At 45.7% G+C, this 24,215-nt stretch overlaps 1 protein-coding gene across 10 annotated transcripts in view; it reads right to left on the reverse strand.

The window, feature by feature from the left end:
- The window catches only part of adam22 (ADAM metallopeptidase domain 22), a 588,297-nt gene that overhangs the window by 263,261 nt on the left and 300,821 nt on the right, over positions 1–24,215 (reverse strand). For all 10 annotated transcript variants that reach the window (XM_072508619.1, XM_072508628.1, XM_072508623.1 and 7 more), the window contains exon 14: positions 16,946–16,997. In XM_072508619.1, coding sequence (XP_072364720.1) covers positions 16,946–16,997 — 52 coding nt within the window. The remainder of the gene's footprint in view (positions 1–16,945; positions 16,998–24,215) is intronic.

The following is a 24,215-nucleotide window of genomic DNA, read 5'->3' on the forward strand; positions in this document are numbered from 1 at the left end:
GAGCTGGTGGCCATCATCGCCACTCCATGGGACGGGTTGGCACTCAATGCCCCCTCCTTCAATCGGTGCCCATATGGGCCTGGGGTCCATCTTGGGACGGAGGGGTAGCTGGTTCAAGCTCCGGCTGCTCCTCTATCATCTGGCTCTGGCAACCCTGGCAGTTCCCCATGGTCCGCATCATAGTGTTGACATTCTCGGTGATGCTCCTCACTGACTGGGACATGCTCAACAGCTCCTCGGCTATGCCCATCTGAGAGCGGTACATCAAGGCCAGCCTGGTACTGGGTGACATCCCCCAGCGAGTCGGACATTCGGACTGCACGGTAGCACAGTGGTTAGCACAGTTGCTTCACAGCTCCAGGGTCCCAGGTTCGATTCCCGGCTTGGGTAACTGTCTGTGCGGAGTCTGCACGTTCTCCCTGTGTCTGTGTGGGTTTCCTCTGGGTGCTCCGGTTTCCTCCCACAGTCCAAAGATGTGCAGGTTAGGTAGATTGGACATTCTAAATTACCCTCAGTGTCCAAAAATGTTAGCTGGGGTTACGGGGATAGGGTGGAGGTGTGGGCTTATGTAGGGTGCTCTTTTCAAGAACCGGTGCAGACTCGGTAGGCTGAATGGCCTCCTTCTTTACTGTAAATTCTATGAGAACAATCCTAACCTAGTCAATCTCGCCTCCCTGGATTCAGTCTGGTAAACTTTTGCTGCACTCCCTTGAGGGCAAGAACATCCTTCTTCAGAAAAGGAGACCAAAACTGCACACAATATTCGAGGTGTGGTCTCACCAGGGCCCTGTATAATTGCAGCAACACGTCAATGCTTCTGTACTCAAAACCTCTCGCAATGAAGGCCAACATACCATTCACGTTCTTTACCGCCTGCTGCTTACCTTCAGCGACTGGTGCACAAGGACACCCAAGTCCTGCTGCACACTCTCTTCTCCCAATTTACAACCATTCAGATAGTAATCTGCCTTCATGTTTTTGCTTCCAAAGTGAATAACCTCACACTTATTCAAATTATACAGCTTCTGCCATTGATCTGCCCACTCGCCCAACCTGCCCATATCATGCTGTAGCATCCCTGCATCCTCATCACAGGTCACCCTCCCACCCAACTTGGTATCATCTGCAAACTTTGAGATGTTACATTTTGTTCCCTCATCCAAATCATTAATATGCATTGTGAATAGCTGGGGTCCCAGCACCGATCCCTTAGGCACCCCACTAGTTAGTGCCTGCCAATTTGAAAAGGATCCAGTTTTGGTCTCCTTTTCTGAGGTAGGATGATCTTGCTCTCGAGGGAGTGCAGTGAAGGTTTACCGGACTGATTCCAGGGATGGCGGGACTGTCATATGAGGAGAGATTGGTTAGGATTATTCTTGCTGAAGTTCAGAAGAATGAGGGGGGATCTCAAAGAGACTTATAAAATTCTAACAGGACTAGATAGGGTAGATGCAGGGACAATGTTACCAATGATGGGTGTATCCAGAACCAGGGTCACAGTCTGAGAATTCAGGGTAAACTATTTCGGACAGAGATGAGGAGACATTTCTTCACCCAAAGAGTGGTGAGCCTGTGGAATTCATTACTACAGGAAGTAGTTGATGCTAAAATATTGAATATATTCAAGAGGCAGCTAGATATAGCACTTGGGGAGAATGGTATCATAGAATTTACAGTGCAGAAGGAAGCCATTCGGCTCATCGACTCTGCACCGGCCCTTGGAAAGAGCACCCTACTTAAGCCCACGTCTCCACTCTATTCCCGTAACCATGTAATTCAGTAACCCCACCCAACCTTTTTGGACACAAAGGGCAATTTAGCAATGCCAATCCACCTAACTTGCACACCTTTGGACTGTGGGAGGAAACTGGAGCACCCGGAGGAAACCCAAGCAGTCAAAGAGATAACGTGCAGACTCCGCACAGACAGTGACCCAAGCCGGGAATCGAACCTGGGACCCTGGAGTTGTGAAGCAACTGTGCTAACCACTGTACTACCGTGCTGCCCAAAGGCTATGGGGAGAAAGCAGAATTAGGTTATTGAGTTGGATGATCAGCCATGATCGTAATAAATGGCGAAGCAGGCTTGACCTCTTCCTGCTCCTATCTTCTATGTAGGTCCTCCGGGTGCAGCACAGTGTTTCCTCACCTCTGCGGCATCCGCCAGCCTCCACGTACCTGACGATCTATCCTCGGCCACCCCAGTCACGTCCAGGGCCCCCTCTTCAAAGGAGGTGAGGATTGTTATGTTCGGCACCCTCTGGGCCCTCTCCCAACATTTATGGGAGAGCTGTTCCTGAGGGCATCGTTAGCCACACATGTGGTTTACAGTGGTGGAAGAGGGGGTGTGAAGGAGTGGTAGCGAGTGTTGACCGGGGTGTTGAGGGAGGACTGGGGGTCGCATGGAGTGTTGGGGGGTGCATGTACCCTGGGGGGAGGGGTTGCAGTGAGGGGTGGGGGGGGGTTGGTGTTGGTGTCTACTTACCAGTGCTGTCCGTTTACCTTCTTCCTGCTGGAGGCCTGTCCTCCTGGTCATACTCCCCGAGCTGGCAACAGCCGCCACCTCATCATAGGCAGCACTAGTTGCCTTGTGGCTCACCCTCCGGGATACCCGAGGGCATCAGGACATCCCTCCTGATCTCCAATGAATCTAGGATCCTCCCAGGTCAGCATCTCCGAATCTTGGGGACCAGTCCCCCGCGAGCTGGCTGGGGTTGGCTGAGTAAGTGCTGCTTAACCTTGTTAGCAGGGGGCTGAGAACATGATGATGGCAAATCAGCTGGTTCAGCCTTCTTTTGTGGCGAGAAGCCTGTGAGGCCTCGGTAAGTGGACTAACTAACGTTGAATTGCGTTGCCGGCCTCGCTGGTCCGAACGCCGTGAGGCTCGCGGCAATTCCCGCTCGCTAGCAAACTTAGAAATCTTTCTGGAGAATTGCGCCCATTAACTCTGCTACCCTCCACAGATGCTACATGACCTGCTAAGTTTTTCAGCATGTTTAGTTCTTATTTCATATTTCCAGCTTCCGCTGTATTAAATTTGGGTTCACTTTATTTCAGCAGAATCATAAGAACATAAGAACGAGGAGCAGGAGTAGGCCATCTGGCCCCTCGAGCCTGCTCCACCATTCAATGAGATCATGGCTGATCTTTTGTGGACTCAGCTCCACTTTCCGGCCTGAACACCATAACCCTTAATCCCTTTATTCTTCAAAAAACTATCTATCTTTATCTTAAAAACATTTAATGAAGGAGCCTCTACTGCTTCACTGGGCAAGGAATTCCATAGATTCACAACCCTTTGGGTGAAGATGTTTCTCCTAAACTCAGTCCTAAATCTACTTCCCCTTATTTTGAGGCTATGCCCCCTAGTTCTGCTTTCACCCGCCAGTGGAAACAACCTGCCCGCATCTATCCTATTCCCTTCATAATCTTATATGTTTCTATAAGATCCCCCCTCATCCTTCTAAATTCCAACGAGTACAGTCCCAGTCTACTCAACCTCTCCTCGTAATCCAACCCCTTCAGCTCTGGGATTAACCTAGTGAATCTCCTCTGCACACCCTCCAGTGCCAGTACATCCTTTCTCAAGTAAGGAGACCAAAACTGAACACAATACTCTAGGTGTGGCCTCACTAACACCTTATACAATTGCAGCAGAACCTCCCTAGTCTTAAACTCCATCCCTCTAGCAATGAAGGACAAAATTCCATTTGCCTTCTTAATCACATGTTGCACCTGTAAACCAACTTTTTGCGACTCATGCACTAGCACACCCAGGTCTCTCTGCACAGCAGCATGTTTTAATATTTTATCATTTAAATAATAATCCCTTTTGCTGTTATTCCTACCAAAATGGATAACCTCACATTTGTCAACATTGTATTCCATCTGCCAGACCCTAGCCCATTCACTTAGCTTGTCCAAATCCCTCTGCAGACTTCCAGTATCCTCTGCACTTTTTGCTTTACCCCATATCTTAGTGTCGTCTGCAAACTTGGACACATTGCCCTTGGTCCCCAACTCCAAATCATCTATGTAAATTGTGAACAGTTGTGGGCCCAACACTGATCCCTGAGGGACACCATTAGCTACTGATTGCCAACCAGAGAAACACCCATTAATCCCCACTCTTTGCTTTCTATTAATTAACCAATCCTCTATCCATGCTACTACTTTCCCCTTATCAAAGGGTGAACGGTCATGGTAATTGGAGTAACCCAGAGAATAATGTTGGTGAAGGAGTACTGGGCTACTGAATGATGATCTTACTCATACAGCTGTTAGACAAGAGGATAGTTCAGGCACTCAGATATGCGCATATACACTTTCATCCAAGAGAGCCTGCCGTATGTACTGCTTGCTGTTGCAAAGGAATTTTAGTGGGGGTATCGTCATGGTGACAAAGTCTTTTCCTCTTTTGGAGTATTGAATGTGCCTCCTCCTCTTCCTACTCTTGCACGGTTAGGCCTCTCTGGATTAGCTCCTTGAACCTGTTGGACAATTGCAAAGCCTGAGGCTCCTCCACTTCTATTTTCTGGGTCTCGATACCTGCCTCACTCACAGTCAGAACTTTCTGTCCCTGATCACTGACTGAATCAAAAGACCCAATCCTAAGGGGTGTGATTGTCCCCTGGTAGAATATGCCCAGGTAACTACCAACTTCCCCCCCACCCCCCACCTTTGATGTGTCGCAGTGTCTGCAGCTCAGCCTCCAGCTCAATGACTTCAACACCTCAAGTCATGTATGTTACAGACATGTTTGCCCTGTGTTCACACATCAACATATCACTTACTCAAGGGCAGCAAGAGCCAAGGTAGAGGTGGTTCCTAGAAGTTGTTTTTCAACTCTGCTTTTCCTTTCCAATAATGTTGGCACCAAGAACATTCCCAAAATAACGGAATCCTGACTGTTGGCTGGAAGTGGGAATTCACTTGAATAATTCCATTGCTGATCACTGACCAATTGCACATTGATGCAGCATAACCCCTTATAGTTCATTAATAATAGGGCTTTAGGTGTAGATATCCGGATGGCCACAGGCCATCAAGTCTGGAGGATCCAGCAATGCAGAAGAATTGCAGTATCTTGTCAAAACAGCTGACAGTATTCCATCACAAACATCATGGAGTTGAATGCCCCAATAAAAAACGCCTCATTGATCTGCCCGATGTGTTTTCCACTACAAATCAAGTCATGCTGCATTTACCTCGTGAACTCACTTGGGATGTGCCGGATACAAGTCAATTCTGGTGGGAACATTTACCCCCATTTTCCATTACAAGAAGGCAGAAGGGGGTCAGCGGGTAATGAATCATTTTGGACATCATACATTGGGCACAATTCTCCCAAATGTTTTCTACCGGCGCGATTCTCCGGAAAGACTTCTAGATGTTGTAGCGAGTCAGAATTGCTGCAAGCCTCCCGGAGCTAGACCCCGCGAGGCTGGCAACACTATTCAACGTCAATTGGTCCACTTAACAAGGCCTCTTGCTGCAAATGACGGCTCGCCAGCTGATTCATCGGCACCACGCTCAACAGTCCCCCGCGAACAAGGTCGAACATCACTTAAGCTGCACTTGGCTCAGCCAACCCCAGTCAGCTTGCAGCAATGGCGCCCAGGAAACCGGCCCCATGGTTTGGGAGGCTGCTAGATGCTGTGAAGGCCAGGAGGGATGTTCTGTTCCCCTGAAGTCAACCCGAGGGCAGCCAGTGCTGCCTGGGGTGAGGTGGTGGCATCTGTGAGTGCCGGAAGTGTGACCAAGAGGACTGGTCTCCAGTGCAGGAAAAAGGTTGCTGACCTACACCGGGCAACATGAGTGAGTAGACACCAACGCACCCCCCCACCCACCTCCCATGAGACCACCTCGGAGGAGAGCTCCGAGGATGCAACCTTAATAGTCGCGTCACAGCTGTCATCCCCATCCTCTATCAGCGCAGATACACTCACCTCGGTCAGAAATGTTAGTGGCAGGTTTCTGGGCACAACCTGGTGAGCACCACACTGTTGCTGATGTACATCAGGTGGAGCCAGGAACACCCTGGCGAGACAGCAGTTGGAGGGGCTGCTGGTTCCCAGGGCTCAGCTGGGTCCCAGCCCGTGCTGAGCCTATGGAAGAGGTCATCCTGGAGCTGATGGAGACTTTAGGGTGTGGCCGGGGTATTCAGAGGGAGATGTCAGTGTCACTCCACCAGCTCCATAGCCACTTGGAGGAGTCCCAGAGGTTACGGGCGCAGGAGCTGTCACCGACAATGCGTGGCACCAAGGCCAACACTGCTAAGGTGGCAACCGCAGTAGAAAGCCTAGTGCACGACGTCGGCACCATTAGTGAAGGTGTCCAAGGTGTTGCACAGTCGGTGACGGCCATGGCTGAGGGACTCGACTGAATGTCCACATCGCTGGGGGATGTGACCCAGCATCAGGCTGACCTTATTGAGGTTCTGTGAGACATATCCCGCTCGCAAATGGATGCAGTCGAGGCGCTGCAGAGCATGTCCCAGACACTGAGAAGCATGATGGTGTGGACCATGGTGAACCACCAGGAATGGTAGAACCAGATGATGCAGAAGCAACTGGAGCTCGAACCAGCTGCCCCTCTGGCCCAAGGTGGTCCCAAGGCCCTATGGGCATTGAGTGGGAGGAGGGAGCGCAGGGTGTCAACCCGGGCCCTTCTCATGGAGTGACGACGGTGGGCACCAGCTACCCCGAGTTCCACCTCTCTGATGGGGCCGCGTCTCAACCAGCACAAGGGACAGGGCCGGGACCCTTCGGCCTGAGAGCCCCCAGAGGATGCTCGCCAGGGTATCAAAGGCCATGGGACATAGTAAACAGCTGGCTACCTCCATCTCAGATGTGCATCCTGGGGACACACTTAGATGTAGAGGTAGAGCTAGGAGGACCAAGCACAGTGAGGATCACGGAGAGCAACGGGGGAGGGGTTGGTAGGTAGTGGGTGACGGGGCTGGGGGTGGGGGAGGGGGCTGCACAATCGGGAGGGTGGGGAATTGTAAAACACAATTAACACCTTTGTGCACAACTAGTATGATGCCTCTGTCACTTTCTTCCACAATGTGGACTGACCTCCGAACCCTTGGCCCATCTCTCCAGTCATCCACCCCAATCCCCGTGCCACTCACCCACCCTCTGCCGTGGACATGTTCCCGGAGCTGTGTCCCATCCCCTAGATGTTTGGATGCTGACTGTTGCGTGTGAGGTGTTGCCTCCCACTGTTCAAGCACAGTGTCCAGGCATCAATGTGTGATTGGGATGCTAGGCAATGACTCCCACATGCTACATGGCCCGCCACCCACAGAGAATCCACTTTGGTTGTGTGGGGTGCCCACTTACCACGGTTGCCAATTTCCTATTAGCAATAGCCTTCAGCCGCATGGTCAGAGGCCTCGACAGTCGATGGGGGTTATGGGTGGTCGGTGAGGCAGACAGGCAGGGGCCAGGGTTGCCCCAGGAATGGGCACACATTGTTGTATTCTCTATTCTGCTTTACCTGGATGGCTTGACTGCGTAGTGTTGAAGAACACAAAGCTTTGTTAACAAACAAAACTATAAATGTATTTACACTACTAACTAAGATTCGTTCACAGTCTTAAAGTAGAAGGTTATTGTATAAAAGTATGTTATCTCTAACCTACAGAACTCTCAAGTATCACACCTCACTATCTAATCCTCTTATTCTCTAATGTTTTAATCTTCTAATCATCTAATCCCAGAATCCCCAAGTCCATGATATATATATGACTGTTCTGTGGTTCCCTCTTGTGGTATGAATCATGTTATTATGATAACATGATAATTTGTTAACTCTTTGCATCCCAGTCAATATACATATCACGACACCCCCCTTTTTTTCAAAGATGTTTGGAGATTTCGACATCATATGTCAACATCATTGTCTGTTCATTATAAGTAATTGAGTACTAGTTCACAATTTTTAAATAAACTTTTTACAGTCCACAAATTGAGTCTGTACTCAGTCTGCACTGGGATAGTGTGTTGAAATACCAACAAGTCATCAGTCCAAATCGATCAAGTGTTCGACTGGTTGAACTACTTTTGTTGTCTGACCTGTTTTTTTCTGTTTGTGATGTCAAGTTTGTGGGTCCTTCGCCCTAAATACTGCTTTGCTTTTTGGTCTTTGAGCAAATACGAACTCATTAAATTCGTTGGCATGACTTCTTTTTTGTCTAAACAATGTCCCGTTCTTCCTGACATTGTTGCCATTATGCATGAATTTGGTATTGCCTGCACACACATTTGTTTGTTCGACCTCGACCTTTAGCTGTGTTTGACACAGTGTCCTACAGTCCCTTGCTCGGTTGCTATCTGGATTTCTTTCTATCCTGTATGGTCTGTCAAGTGTGACTGCAAGTTTCAACATTTTCTTGCCATTGCATTGGACTGTGCTGTTCAGTCGTCCTTCGGTTTCAGAGTCGTACCATTGTGTACAGACTGTTGTTCCGTAGTAGCACTTTGTGTGTTCAAGATCTGTTCCTTCTGGATTATTTGATTTCATGTTCAAACATTTTAGGATCAGTGTCCTTTGTATTATCTGATGTTTCGCTGCACTTTATGATCTCAGGTTCCTGTGGATGATCTGATGCATTGTTGAGCTTTGTGACATCAGTCCCTTCTGGAAGATCCAATGTATTGTTGAGCTCTTGGTGCTTCTCATCTAGCATCAACTTCTCCAAGATGTCATTTTCTTGTATGTTGTTCACAATTGATGTGTTCTCAATTGAATAATTCATTGTTGCGCTCTGATTGTCATGTTCTTTTGTACAGTCCTGCACAGCTTGTCTGCTACTTGTGAGCACTTTGTCAGAATTCGCAAATACAGTGGATAGGTCTTCATAGTCTTCTTTTTGTTGATCAAATAAACTAGATATACCTTCATAGTCTTGGTCTTTCAGTGCCCTCTTTCTGGAGTCTTTCAGTGCTCTTCCTGCGGAGTCTTTTTTTTCTGGTTGTTCATTTGTCAGGTTACTGCTATCCGATGGAGCAACTGTATGCAATTCCATCAATGTATTGGATTAATCTACCATTAGTAGAGTGCTATTTAGATTTTCAATCTTTTTACTAACAGAATAATCATCGAACTTGAATATCTCTGCCATATCGGAGTAATATTCTTCAATGTATGATTTATCTTCTTTAGTTTTAGATTTGTTAACATTTTCTTCTTGTTGCATGCTGCAAACATTTTGTTCCATGGTGCTGCAAAAGTCTTCTTCAGCTGTTTATTCAAATTCAGGCAATGTTCTGCCTTGTGAGGTAAAAATCTTCTGTGTGCCTTTAAAATATTTTTTCAATTCCGGGCAGTTTTTCTTTAAGTAGGCGTGTCCACAATGCTCTGACGTCATCACGTCCGTTAAGTCATGCACAAACTTCGATTGCGCATGTGCAAATTGATTCTCGTCTGGAGTGCACGCTTTTTTCCGGATCGCGGTATTCTTCCGGATCGCGTCGTTTTTCAAAGTGCGCATGTGTGAACTGGTCCCGCACATGCGCAGAACATTCAAATTATGAAGCACGCGTTTGTTTCTTTAACTGCGCATGTCTGAAATGTCCGACTTCTGAAGCGCGTTTTTTTCGGGTGCACTTGCGCAGATTGGTCTTTTTCAGCTGCGCCACAGCTTTCACGGAGGCGAATTTATTTTCACTTTGCCGATTCAACATTTCGGCCCTTCTATTTTTGGATTGTTTACTCGCACGGCACATTTTGATTGAATCTTCCAGCCTTATTTTTTGTTTCTTTTGCAGTTGTTTACTGAGCTTTTCATTTCTTATAAGCTTACAATAATGATCAAATGTTTCAATGACCTCTTCAACGTTATTCTTTTCAACTTCATTCTCAAAGTGGAATGACTTATACACTTCAATAGCCTGTTGCCCAGCCATTATTAGCAATAAAGCCGTTTTTCGCTTATCACTGTCAGGTTGGAGGATGAGAGGTACAGTTCAAACTCTTGTTGAATATTTTCCAGTTTACATCTACATTACCTGATATGCTGAATGCCTTTGGAAACTGCAGACCTTCCATGACTCTCCGGCTGGGTATTTCTTTTTCTGTGATGTTTCTGGTTGTTGCTGGAGTCTTATTGTTGCTACTGGAGTCTGGTCGAGATTTTTTCTTTGCACTTTTTTTTCTTTCCTCGAGCTGAGATTCTTTCTTTCTCCCTAAACCTGACTAAACTACACTCTTGACAACTGCTGGTTGTAATCTATATTCTGCTTTACCTGGATGGCTCGGATGTGTAATGTTGAATAAAGAACACAAAGCTTTGTTAACAAACAAAATTATAAATGTATTTAAACTACTAACTAAGATTCATTCACATTCCTAAAGTAGAAGGTTATTGTATAAAACTATGCTATCTCTAACTTACAGAACTCTCAAGTATACAACTGCTCTCTATCACACATCACTGTCTAATCCTTTTCCTCTCTAATCGTTTTATCATCTAATAATCTAATCCCAGAATCCCCAAGTCCATGATATATATATATATATATATGACTATTCCCTCTAGTGGAATAAATCATGTTCTTATTAATGTTAACTCTTTACATCCCAGTCAATACACATCATGACACACATGATCCAGGGGTTGGCATGGTGGTGTCAGGCGTGGTTGCCCCCCCCCCCCCTCACATGGCGGCCCACCCATGCAGATGGTCCCCCACCCCCAGCCGGGGTTCTCCCTCCTCCCCCGCATCCCCCCCACCGAGCATTGGGGTGGCAAGTCCAGCACCCCGGACCTCTTTGCCAGTGAGCAAAGATGGCTCCTCCCCTCCTCAGCACCCCACAGAAACCCACCCACCAGATTAACGTTTTTCAAAAGGACCACTAATCGGCGCCAGAGTGAGCAGTTGTTGGTGAGGCCGCTGGATACGAGGTGGCTCTCATTAGTTGTATGGAAATAGGGCTTAAGTGGTGCTAAATGGTTTCTCGCCAAGCTACGGCAATATCCCGATTTCGCCTATGGGAGTGGGCCGGCTGCATTGCAAACTGTTTGGCGCCTGGCGCGTTTCTCATTTTTGGCCGCCCCCGCAATTCACCGGCCTCGTTTCACTTGAACGAGAGCGCAAGGAGGCCGGAGAATCACGCTATAAGTGTGGTCTTCAGCGATTGAGGTACAATTCCCGCTGGGTGGTTCGGCGCGATCCAGACAGCAATCCACCCATATTTAGAAATGGTTTTGGAGGTTTGGATGTATGAAGCCATGAATGAGGTGTGCGGGAGCTGACGATAAAGGCACGTCCAGCTCCTCAGAGATCAGGGCGCCATTTTTAAAAGGCGAACTGATCTCAGACTAATGCTCTGCCCCACCACCCACCCCCATCACCAGCATGAGGCCAGACCCCTCCAATCACAGGTACCAGTGTTCCCACCCCCCCCACCAGTTGAGCGACACCCCGCTATGGGTTCATCAAATGCACCCCCACTTTCCGAGCCCCCTCAGGCCCTGTCTCTTGGCAGTGCCAAGGTAGCACCCTGGCAGTGCCAACCTAGCTGTGCCAACCTGGCATGTTGGCACTGCCCTGCCATGCCCCTGACCACGGGGGGCTATAATGGCCTCCAAGCCCCTCAGCATGGCCATCACGTCTGGTCTCCGTTTGTGGAGACCAGTAGTGCTTCACGTTGCGCCAGTGGGTGGGAGAATTACTGAAGCCAAGAAAACCAATTTAAAACCGATCCTGTATATTTAAATGAAGATTTAAATCCAGCGAGGGTGTGAATCTGATCACGCCAGCTGCAGCAGGCGGAAGCATCGGTAAACATTTGGTGCCTGGCGCAAATCCCGTCTCGGGCCTCTTCTGGAATTCCCCTGACATAGCGCTCCTATAACTGTATGACTTGGCCTCCACCTTGTGGCAGTCTTTTGACTGCAGTGTTGTTCATCACTCAGCAGGTGTATTAATAAATACACTTTATGAACACAGACAGGGATACTGTGCCACCTACTGGTGTTTACCTCAGACAACAAGAGTACACGTATCCTGTCAGCCAATAAATAACATGAAATTATTCCACATAGCCTTGAATGCAAAGATTGTTTTAAAATTAGTACTTTTTCAGTCTAAATCAATGAAGAAAAACTGACCTGTAGCAAAATTTGTCTCTGTAGCACAGCTGAGCTGGTAAAAAGTAGGCTGGAGTGCTTCAGGAACATGCAGAGTGGTCAGATCATGACAGAAAACAGATTCTTAAATCAGATCTGGCATATAATCTTTTATAAATTCATTTATGGGATGTTGCCTTTGCTGGCTGGACCAGCTTTTATTGCCCATTTGTAGTTGCAATTCTGGCCATCCACGTTAAATTAACACCCTCTCATAATTATGGAATATGTATTTGGCTACATGACAGACCCCAGCCGGCTCTATTTATAGGGTCGACAATGCAACCAGAGATGGGATGTTTTTGACTTGCTTTTGATGGTGCAGAGTTAGTGTAAGCACTGTATTGTGTTATTGGAGAACTTTTCCTAAACATTTGGATTTACAAGGGAGTGGTGTTGAATTCTGACTAGGAAATCAAAGGAGTTGCTTGGCTTTTCAGTTGAAAATCTGCTTCAGTAATGAAGGCTATTGTTATAGTCCCTCTTGAGCTGCAGCATGACTTGAGAATTGTGCTTGGGCAGCAGTTAGAGGAAGCAGTGCCCAGAGAGAGGACAACTCCCAATAGAAGATCCTATGCACCAAGGGTTTTCCCTTACCTCCACGTCACCCAGCAATGTCTGAAGTGCGTGCACTTCACCAAGAAGACAATCAATGAACTGTGCCATCTCCTGCAACCTAACCTGAAACTTCACAGCCTGGTGAGTCAAAGTCACCACCCTCCCTTATTTCTATGCCAGATGGGAGCAAGCAAAATCATTAATATCTCACAGCTTTCCATCCATTGATGCATTAGAATGGTGACAGAGGTCCTGTATAGAAGGGGAGGAAACGTCATGTTCTTATACTTACCAGAGAGAAGAGAAAAGAGAGAGAGAGGAGAAAAGAGACAGACAGACAGACAACAGATGGTCTCAGAGGACATCTTTGAACAGCTCTGGACCGTGTAGGGCTAGCTTCTGGAGACAACGCCTTGGCAACAGTCTGGGTTGGTGGGCTAAAAGGCAACAGCAAAGGTACTGGTAGAGTGGCAGTGATGTGAGGCAGAATACCGTTATCGTGAGAGGACAGTAGGTTCCTCAACCATGGAGATATTGCCCCACTGAAGTGAGAGTGCTACTAATGCATCAAGCACCTTGGTGTGCACATGAGTATTCTCTTGCGTACCAAGCCATCAAAGTCCTCATCCGAGGCCTTTTCAGTAGAATTCGTCTGTGACTTCGCTCTCCAATAAACTGGAACACATGCTACCCTTTCCACCAGGCCTTGCTGCTGCACCCATTTGTTCGATGATTCAATGCAAGCAGATCCCAACTCAAAACCACCCTCTAAGCCATTACCAGTGTCTGAACTGATGGATTTAAGTTTCAAATCAACTAATGATGCTTCTTCATTAAAGGTCAGTTGTAGCTGTTGACCTTCCTCATCAGGCTGCATTAATTGGACAGGCAAAGGTTTCTGGTTGTCTTAAAGCAGAAAGTGAGGGCTGGGGTGAAAGAAATGAGGGTGGGTCAAGTGGAAAGCAAGAGGTTAATAGTTTTTTTTAAATAAATTTAGAGTACCCAATTCATTTTTTTCCAATTAAGGGGAATTTAGCATGTTCAATCCACCTACCTTGCACATCTTTGGGTTGTGGGAGCAAAACCCATGCAAGCACGGGGAGAATGTGCAAACTCCACACGGACAGTGACCCAGAGCCGGAATCGAACCTGGGACCTCGGCGCCGTGAGACTGCAGTGCTACCACTGCGCCACCATGCCGCCCGCAAGAGGTTAATAGTAACACCAACTGAGACTTTCCAGATAGCAAAATGTGGGAGAGCTGGAATTTTGAAAAGGGGCAGAAAGCAGGGACTGTCATCCTGAATTGTCAGGCTCTCTGGTGGTCTGTTTCTATTCTCTTCTCAGGGTGTGCCTTAAGCGTCTCTTTACCAACTGTGGAAATATGGTACCTCTCCGCCTTCCCACTTCCTGGATTAATGCATCCAGCATCACATCAGGATAGTGGGAGCTTTCTTCTCTTGCTTGTTGCTCCACTTTCTGTGCTTTTGTTTCCATATTAGTCATCCACAGACAATCTGCAACAGCTCCCCGTCAAAGGGGCAGGCTGCTTTTAAGTGGTACAAAGTAGAAGTGCATTATGCCAGCCTCGCACGTTGTTTGACAGCCTGTTGAATGTGCAGCCAGTCAGCAGCACATTCTGTTCTGGGCTGCATGCTGAAAGGGCAGCAGTACGAACCGTGTGTGCTGCCTGCCCCAACAGTAGCAGGTACAGGATGATCACTCATCATGACCCCCTGTGCCCAAAAATGGTCCCTGACAATATTTTCCCTCTATGTATAACACCTGTCACTGGATAGCAAAATCTACTTTAATAACGGTATTTTGAAGAATTCTTGTGGATAAAGAAATACAAGAACTGGATTCTGATTTGATTTGCAGCACAATTGCAAAATAACTGTCTTGCATTTGCACTTTAGCCCAAATTCTGGTCAAAGTAGTGTTGTGAATTGCAGCGCTGTGAAATCTATATTCTGTCCTCATCAGAAACTTTGTACTCTTCCTCTTTATCATCTTTCCGAATTATTTTCGCTCTCCATGGCACATTTATTTCTGAAGAGGAGAGCAGCCAACTAATCTTCACTTGTGTCACTGGAGCAGCACTTACGTTACATACAAATAGGACAATATGTCTAATAACCTGAAGACTTTGACAATAATAACAACTCACACTTATACAGAACCTTAAATGTAAAAAAAAATGTAAGGTATATCATAGCTGTAGGTCAGGCTTGCGTTAGCGTAGACCAGTTTGACCTCTTTCCCCACTCACCAATAATGAGGCTGTAAATGAAGTATTTGGAGCAAACCGTTTCTGGGTCTTCCAAGAACTAAATCTGTTTGAAGCTAAATTGTAACTTTCGGCCATAAAGTTTCTTTGTCCTCTTGTCCCCGAGTTAAATGGTTGTGCACTTAAGACCTCTCCAGGGAATTGAGTACGTAATTTAGGCTATCGGGACTGGTTAGCTCAGCTGGTTAGTGTGTGGTGTTTCATAATGCTGATCACACAGGTTCAATCCCTGTACTAGTTGAGCAAGTTCTTGGGGCCTACCTCTTCTACTTGCCCTGTTGTTATATCATGGTATCAATTAACCATGATTAGAAAGCCTTGTACAACAAGGTGCAACATAAAGAGAGAAAGTTTAGGCTGATGGCCAATTCAGAACTGAGGAAGCGTTACACTGTCACAACTGCTGTTGTTTGGATTAAAATGTTGTTAGAGATTAAAATGAGTGTCCTCTGCCTTCATAGGTGGAGGTAAAAAAAAATCCCATGGCACCATTCAAAGAAGGGCAGGCGAAATCTGCTTGTTCCCTTGGTCAATATTTCTCTTTAAACCAACATCACCAATCTTGTCATTAGTGAGGAGTAGTAGAGTAGTGATTATATTACTAGTAATCCAGAGGCCTGGATTAGAGACGGAGCGTGATCTATCGGCCTCGTCGTGCCCGACTTGACGAGGCCAGTAAATCTTGCGAGAGGCCTCTTGCAGGATTTTCCAGCCTCTTCACTCCTCCCGATGTCTAATTAGATCTCGCGAGGCATCACGATTTGGATCCTGTCCAGTGAGGCCAGGATCCGGATTTGCATATTCAAGTGAGTAATTAGTCTCACTTGACTATGTCTACGCCGGATCTACCCAGCGCCTGGGATCGAACGGCCTCACCTCGGAGACCCCGAGCGGGTGCTGTTTAGTTCTGGTTTCCACAAACTTGGACCAGGCATACCTGTGCTTATGGGGTCTCCCAGGCGATCGAGGGTCCCTAGGTGGTTCGGCTCTGGGCAGAATGGTACCCTCTTACCCCCAATGCCACCTGGGCACCATGACACTAACAGTCTGGTGGCATCTTGTCTGTGCTGGGAATCGGGCCCGGGGGTGGCCTGCCCTTATGAGGTGAGATGCAGGGGGCTCGATGACCCCAATTGATGAGTTGAGGGGATGGGGGGGGGGGGTCCTAGAGATCGGGCGCCACTCGAACCTTTCCACACTGGCAAGCAGAACTCCTAATGCGGAAGTGAGCCTTAGTGCAGCCACGGCGGGGCGTTCCTCACCGAGGCTCAGAAATGAAGCAGAGTCACGTTTAATAGCGGGGTCATTCTCGGTGCTGTCAATGCTGGGAAAACACTCGGCCAAACGCGACCAACACGGGACTCGGTTTTATTTCCGTTAAATTGCACCCAGGAGCTCAAATTCCACCACAGCCTCTTGAGGCATTTCAATGCAATTAATCCAATAAATCTGAAATAGAAAGCTGGTTTCAGTAATAGAGTCCATGGAACTATTAGATTGTTCTAAAAGCCCATCTCATTCACAAGTATCCTTTAGGAAAGGAAATCTGCGATCCTTGCCTGGTCTGGTCTAAATGTGACTCCCGACCTACAGCAAAGTGGTTGATTCTTAACTGCCCTCTGCCAAGCAACCCACCCAGTTAAAGGTAATTAGGGATGGACAATAAACACTTCCTTGCTAGTGATTTTCACATCCTGTGAATGAATTTAAAAAAAGAATTGCTGTTTGTGTAAGCTTGCTGCGATATTTGCGTGACAACAGTGTCCACACTTACTTCATTAGTTGTAAAGTATTTTGGGATCTCGTGAGGTAATTAAAGTGTTATATAAATGCAATGCTCTTTCTTTCTTCATAATATGAAATGTAATGACTTGGTTACTTCTCACCGAGATCAGACAGCAGAATGGTTACTGTTTTATACAGAATTCCAGTACAGGTATACTGTGTATGGTTTCCTACCCAGAATCTTGCATTATGCACCCGATCCATTTATCTTCACACTTGCAATCACCTGCCAGAAGAAAATATAATTATTTATATATATATAAGTATACATGGCATCGTTCTAATCATTTTAAAGATTGATACGAAGAATTCTGCAATAAAAAGAGCTTTTTGTTTAAATATGCAGCAACCATTTTTGACAGTTCGGAATCAATTTGCAACAGAAATGCTCCCTGTCCAAGAGAGAGGAGTAATGAATAAACCTCCTGTCATTAGTTTTGACTGCTCTGTCGAGAAAACTGGTTAATAAATCAGATCCTATTCTTAGTCATGTAATATACTGATCTTGCGGTGATGGACATCATTTTTGTACTGTCATCTTTTCATTGAGATGACCTTGGCTGTTCTCTGTGACAATCCCTATTATCCTAAAAATTTACAACATTATTTCTCTGCAGTTTTCTTTATATTAGTGTTTGCCCCATGAATTTAACCACTGGAGGTGAGGACAAAGCATGTTTCCCTCAAGTAGGGGCTGATTTAGCACAGTGGGTTAAACGGCTGGCTTGTAATGCAGAACAAAGTTAGCAGCATGGGTTCAATTCCCGTACCAGCCTCCCCGAACAGGCGCCAGAATGTGGCGACTAGGGGCTTTTCACAGTAACTTAATTGAAGCCTACTTGTGACAATAAGCGATTATTATTATTATTATTAAGTGTGTTAGGAACACTGCACCCACAAGAATGGAGATTTCTAGCTTCCAATGTTAATGCAGCCCATTTGGAGATAGATGTGTGCAGCCCCACCTGTGTCACTGAATGCTGATGTCAAAATAAGTATTGCACACCATACATTGTAAATTAAATACTGTATAGTGTTATGGGCTATGGTTTAGAGAACCCCAAAGTGTATCATGGAGTTCACCTGACCCACAATTTTTACTAGATTGTGGTAAAGTATTTTTTTAAGCAGAACAATGTTTATTCTATGACCTCAAGTTAACCTTTTCAAAACATACAGTGAACATCTTAGCAACCATTAATTCAAATACAACCCCCAAAGAGTACAACACTAAGTAATCCTTAAGCTGTCCTTTTAACATCCATAAGACTTTCAAAAAAACCTGTAAAACACAAAGATCAGGTTTAAATTCACTATTGAGAGCAGTTATTAGTTTTAAATCACCAAAGGATCGATTTACAGTCGTTAGATTACAGAGAGACTAATACATCTTCTGGCTGTGACTGCAGCTATCCAGCTCTGAAAACAAAACTAAAACACACCCTGCAGCAAAAGTAAAAAGGTGACAGAAAGCCCAGCTCCACCCACTCTCTGATATCACTGCAGAAATAGAACACCCATTTCTTAAAGGTACACTCACTACAGATATTTATATACACATCCATTTATAAACACCCATTTCTTAAAGGTACTCTCACATGACACCTCCCCAAAGAAAGAAAAAACCCATCAATTTCAAGATGGTTTCATTTTTCACCTTTTCACTATCCTTTAAGAAATGCACACAGTAAATATACTTTTTCGTTTCATAAAACAACACACGCAAACAGGTATAATAATAGTCCTTTTTTTTGTTCTTCTTCCTCCAACTGGAATCCTTCTCGATTGACAGTCTCTTTGAACAAAAAGGTCACTGCACGGTCCATCCATTTCTCTACGCCTCGGCATGTCTTTTTAAAGTCAGATACTTTAGTTCAGTCTGATTACAGAGTCCCTTGCAATTCTCCAACACAGGAGCACTGATTATCACAGCTTTCAGGCAGTCAAATGCCTGTTAAAACCCCACTATCCACTGAAATTTTCGACGTGTTGTCAGCAAATCCATCAGTGAAGCAACCACGCTGCAAAACGTGTGCACAAATGTTCAATCAAATCCACTCATGCCAAGAAATCGTATTATTTCCCTTTGTCTTGAGGGGATCGGAAACTCCTCAAGGAAAGTGACTTGGGCTTTTCCAAATTCACTTTTGGCTAGGTTTATCACCAAACCCGCCTCCTGAAGTCGATCGAATAACTCCATCAGATGTTTTAAATGTTCTTTCCATGTCTGGCTGAAAATTACCAGATCGTCGATGTGTACCGCACAATTGGGTAATCCTGAAACAACTTTGTTAGTTAACCGTTGAAATGTGGCGGGGGTGTTTTTCATGCCAAATGGCATAACTTTGAATTGGTATATACCATCTGGAGTCACAAAAGCTGAAATCTGCCAGTAAGGGCAGCACGGTAGCATTGTGGATAGCACAAATGCTTCACAGCTCCAGGGTCCCAGGTTCGATTCCGGCTTGGGTCACTGTCTGTGCGGAGTCTGCACATCCTCCCCGTGTGTGCGTGGGTTTCCTCCGGGTGCTCCGGTTTCCTCCCACAGTCCAAAGATGTGCGGGTTAGGTGGATTGGCCATGCTAAATTGCCCATAGTGTCCAAAATTGCCCTTAGTGTAGTGTAGGGTGGGGTTACTGGGTTATGGGGATAGGGTGGAGGTGTGGACCTTGGGTAGGGTGCTCTTTCCAAGAGCTGGTGCAGACTCGATGGGCCGAATGGCCTCCTTCTGCACTGTAAATTCTATGATAATCTATGCTAATCTTTAAGTAAATCCAATTTGGAAATAAAAACTGATTGTCCCACTTTCTTAATGCAATCCTCCAAACCTGGAATAGGATAAGAGTCCATTCTTGTAACTGCATTAAACTTTCTATAAACCACACACAACCATTGGGTACCATCTGGTTTAGGTACCATCACTATGGGTGAGCTCCATTGGCTGCAACCCACTTCAATTGTGCCATTTTTATGCATACTCTCAATCTCATTGTTAACCAGTGCCAATTTTAAAGGGTTACGTCTGTATGAATGTTGTTTGATTGGAACAGCATTTCCCACATCTACATCATGTAGAGCCATTTTAGTACTTCCCAATTTATCTATACAAACTTGCCCATGTGATATCAATACCTCTTTCAGGTCAGTTCGTTTTTCCTCTGGAAGGTAACTCAACAATTTATCCCAATTTTTAAGAACATCCTCATTTTCCAATTTAATTTGAGGTATGTCAAATTCACAGTCATCTGGATTTGGTTCGTCACTTTGAGTTAGAATCATTAAAACCTCCTTTTTCTCTCCTTCCCTTTCAAAGTATCTTTTAAGCATATTCACATGACACACTCGGTGAGTCTTCCTTCTATTTGGTGTTTTTACCACATAATTCACCTCACTTAATTTTCTTTCAATCTGATAAGGTCCGCAAAACCTGGCTTTTGAAGGCTCACCTAACACTGGTAACAACACTAAAACTTATCTCCACTGGCAAAACTACGAACTTTGGATTTCTTGTCTGCTACCCGTTTCATCACATTTTGTGTCACTTTTAAATGTTATCTAGCCAATTCACCTGCTCTATTTAATCGTTCCCTAAAATTTGACACGTAATCCAATAATGTAATTTCCAATATCTCGCTCACCAATTTTTCCTTAATCAATTTAAGTGGTCCTCTTACCTCATGACCAAAAATTAGTTCAAAAGGACTGAATTTGGTTGACTCATTAGGTGCGTCCCGAATTGCAAACAGTACGAATTAAATTCCTTTATCCCAATCTTCTGGATAATCTTGACAATAAGCCCTCAATATTGTCTTTAATATCTGATGCCACCTTTCTAACGCTCCCTGCGATTCTGGATGGTATGCAGTTGATTTAAATTGTTTTATTCCCAAGCGATACATAACTTCCTTGAATAACCTTGAGGTAAAATTTGATCCTTTAGAACAAACAAAGAAATGTACAGCACAGGAACAGGCCCTTCGGCCCTCCAAGCCCGCGCCGACCATGCTGCCCGACTAAACTACAATCTTCTACACTTCCTGGGTCCATATCCCTCTATTCCCATCCTATTCATGTATTTGTCAAGATGCCCCTTAAATGTCACTATCGTCCCTGCTTCACCATCTCCTCTGGTAGTGAGTTCCAGGCACCCACTACCCTCTGTGTAAAAAAACTTACCTCGTACATCTACTCTAAACCTTGCCCCTCTCACCTTAAACCTATGCCCCCTAGTAATTGACCCCTCTACCTTGGGGAAAAGCCTCTGACTATCCACTCTGTCTATGCCCCTCATAATTTTGTAGACCTCTATCAGGTCGCCCCTCAACCTCCGTCGTTCCAGTGAGAACAAACCAAATTTATTCAACCGCTCCTCATAGCTAATGCCCTCCATACCAGGCATCATTCTGGTAAATCTCTTCTGCACCCTCTCTAAAGCCTCCACATCCTTCTGATAGTGTGACGACCAGAATTGAACACTATACTCCAAGTGTGGCCTAACTAAGGTTCTATACAGCTGCAACATGACTTGCCAATTCTTATACTCAATGCCCCGGCCAATGAAGGCAAGCATGCCGTATGCCTTCTTGACTACCTTCTCCACCTGTGTTGCCCCTTTCTGTGACCTGTGGACCTGTACACAAAGAATACATCACTCAGTAACCCTTAAGCTGTCCTTTTAACATCCATGAGACCTTAAAAAAAAAACCTTTAAAACACAAAGATCAGGTTTACATTCACTATTGAGAGCAGTTATTAGTTTTAAATCACCAAAGGATCGATTTACAGTCTTTATATTACAGAGAGACTAATACACTTTCTTGCTGTGACTGCAGCTATCCAGCTCTGAAAACGAAACTAAAACACACCCTGCAGCAAACAGCCTAAAACAAAAGTAAAAAGCTGACAGAGAGCCCAGCTCCACCCACTCTCTGATATCACTGCAGTAATAAACACCCATTTATTAAAGGTACACTCACTACAGATATTTATGTACACACCCATTTATAAACACCCATTTCTTAAAGTTCCTCTCACATGACAATAGATTTTGGTCTTTATCAATGTGCATTGAAGTTCGTCTTTTGGGATTGGGAAGGGGGTGTGGTTCTGAAGGGTGTTCTTTTGGATGTCATTGCTTTTTATATCATTCATTATTTTGATGGTGCTTCTGGCCCTTTCTCTTATGGTCTTCAAAATGTTTCATTCAATCTGCATCTTCTATTACATTCTTCCAGCATTACATTTGTAATTTTGTCCCTTCCTTTGTGCAGTCCTGGCTAATATTAAAAGTGATAAAGAAAACTCATTACATTTCATTTAGCTACAAAATAAACTGATGCTGAAGAATTTTATCTTCCAGAAATGACTGGGTTGGGGTCAGTGGAATAGATTCAGACCAAACCAAGTTACTCAAATGGGGCATTCTTGTAGGTGTGGGTCATCAGCAGCAACAGAATTGTATTCAACAACAACCTACAACCTCCTGACCCAGCATATCATCCACTTCACCATTATCATCAAGCCAAAGATTCAGCCCAGTTAAATTAAGAGCACAGAAGACCATGCCAGGAGCAGAACGGGGCAAATATAAAAACAAAGTACCAACGTGGTGAAACTATAACTCTGGCATATATGCATGCCAAACACCAGAAACAGCATACAAGAGACAGAGCTAATCGATCCCACAATCAATGGACCATAGTCCAGGCACAAACCGTCGTGAATAGTGGTGGAAAATTAAACAACTAACTGGAGGACAAGGTTCTATAAATTTCACCATCCTCAATGAAGGGGAAGGCAGCATGACAGTGAAAAAGATAGAACTGAGGCATTTGCAACCTCCCCCGGGGTTCCCGACGGCCATGATGCCTCGCATGATCTGGTTAGATGTGTGGGATCCAGTCTCGCATGGCTAAATGAGTTTAACAACCCAATTAGCTGTGCCGATGCCAGATCAACTGACCACCTGGCATCTATAAGCCTCGCCAAGGAGGCCCCAGCCGGGTGCCGCTCAGTACTGGTCCCCACAAACGGGGACCAGGCGGAGTGGTACCTGGGCGGTCTCCCTGGCGAGCCGAGGCCCCTGGGTGGACGGCCTCCGGGCAGGGTGGTCCCCTGAGACTGCCAGCCTGGCACACTGACAGTGCTACCTGGACACACTGGCAGTGCCACCCGATTGCCAGCCTGGCACTACCAGGGTGCCCAAGTGGTCATTCCTGGCTGACAGGGGCACTGCCAAGATGCCAGGCTGGCAATGCCAAGGTGTCAAGCTGGCATTGTGCCCATGCCAGTGGATTGAGCCCAGGGGTGCCCTGCCAGTATGTGGTGGGGAGCGGGGAGGGAGGTGGGGTGTTCAAGGACCTCCCAACAGGTGAGTTGGGGCATTGGTGGGAGGGGGGGTGATCCAGGGGTTACATTGGGAGGTTGAGAGATTGGGGCAGCATTTAAAAATGGCATCCCGATCTATTTGTGCCCTGGGGAGCTCCGCTTGCCGGAGATCCTCAGTACGGCAAATTACACCAAGCGCGGCCTCGGGGGTGGGGGGGCACTCTCTGCCAGGGCATGAAAACAAAACAGAGTGCCATTAGATAGTGGGGTCGTTCCTGGTGCTTGTGCCATCCTGCTAATCCCACCCAGAATGGATTCTTTTATTTTGGTTAGATTGCGCCATTAGTTTTGAATTATGTGACTAATGGCAAAATCTACAATGGTATGGTCAGAAAGGGCTTCTGTAATTATATAATGAGCAGTACGGTAGCACAGTGGACAGCACTGTTGCTTCACAGCTCCAGGGTCCTAGGTTCGATTCTTGGCTTGGGTCACCATCTGTGTGGAGTCTGCATGTTCTCCCAGTTTCTGCATGGGTTTCCTCCGGGTGCTCTGGTTTCCCCCCACAAGTCCCGAAAAGATGTGCTCTCAGGTGAATTGGATATTCTGAATTCTCCCTCTGTGTACCCCGAAATGGCGCGGAATGTGGCGACTCGGGGCTTTTCACAGTAACTTCATTGCAGTGTAAATGTAAGCCTACCTGTGACAATAAAAGATTATTATTATTAATATCACCACATTGAGGAACCTGGTGGTCCAGAGACCTTGAATGTGACGATTACAAAAACTGGTATGAATACAAGACCCACTTGTTAAGTCAAGACTAGAACATTAGATCAGTGGATGCGCACACCTGCTTTTGGGTCAGAGAAATTTGAAATTTACATACGTAAATTTACCTAAACAGGAATTACAAAAGAAGTTTTCTGAAAGTATTCACCAGTGCCCATCTAATGAAATGGAAAAATATGGGACCAGAAATAGGGTTATAATAATAATAATCTTTATTATTATCACAAGTAAGCTCACATTAACACTGCAATGAAGTTACTGTGAAAATCTAGTCGACACATTCCGGCACCTGTTTGGTATACAGAGGAAGATTTCTGAAGGCCCA

Source organism: Scyliorhinus torazame, chromosome 6 (assembly GCF_047496885.1).
Source record: "Scyliorhinus torazame isolate Kashiwa2021f chromosome 6, sScyTor2.1, whole genome shotgun sequence".
Lineage (NCBI taxonomy): Eukaryota > Metazoa > Chordata > Chondrichthyes > Carcharhiniformes > Scyliorhinidae > Scyliorhinus > Scyliorhinus torazame.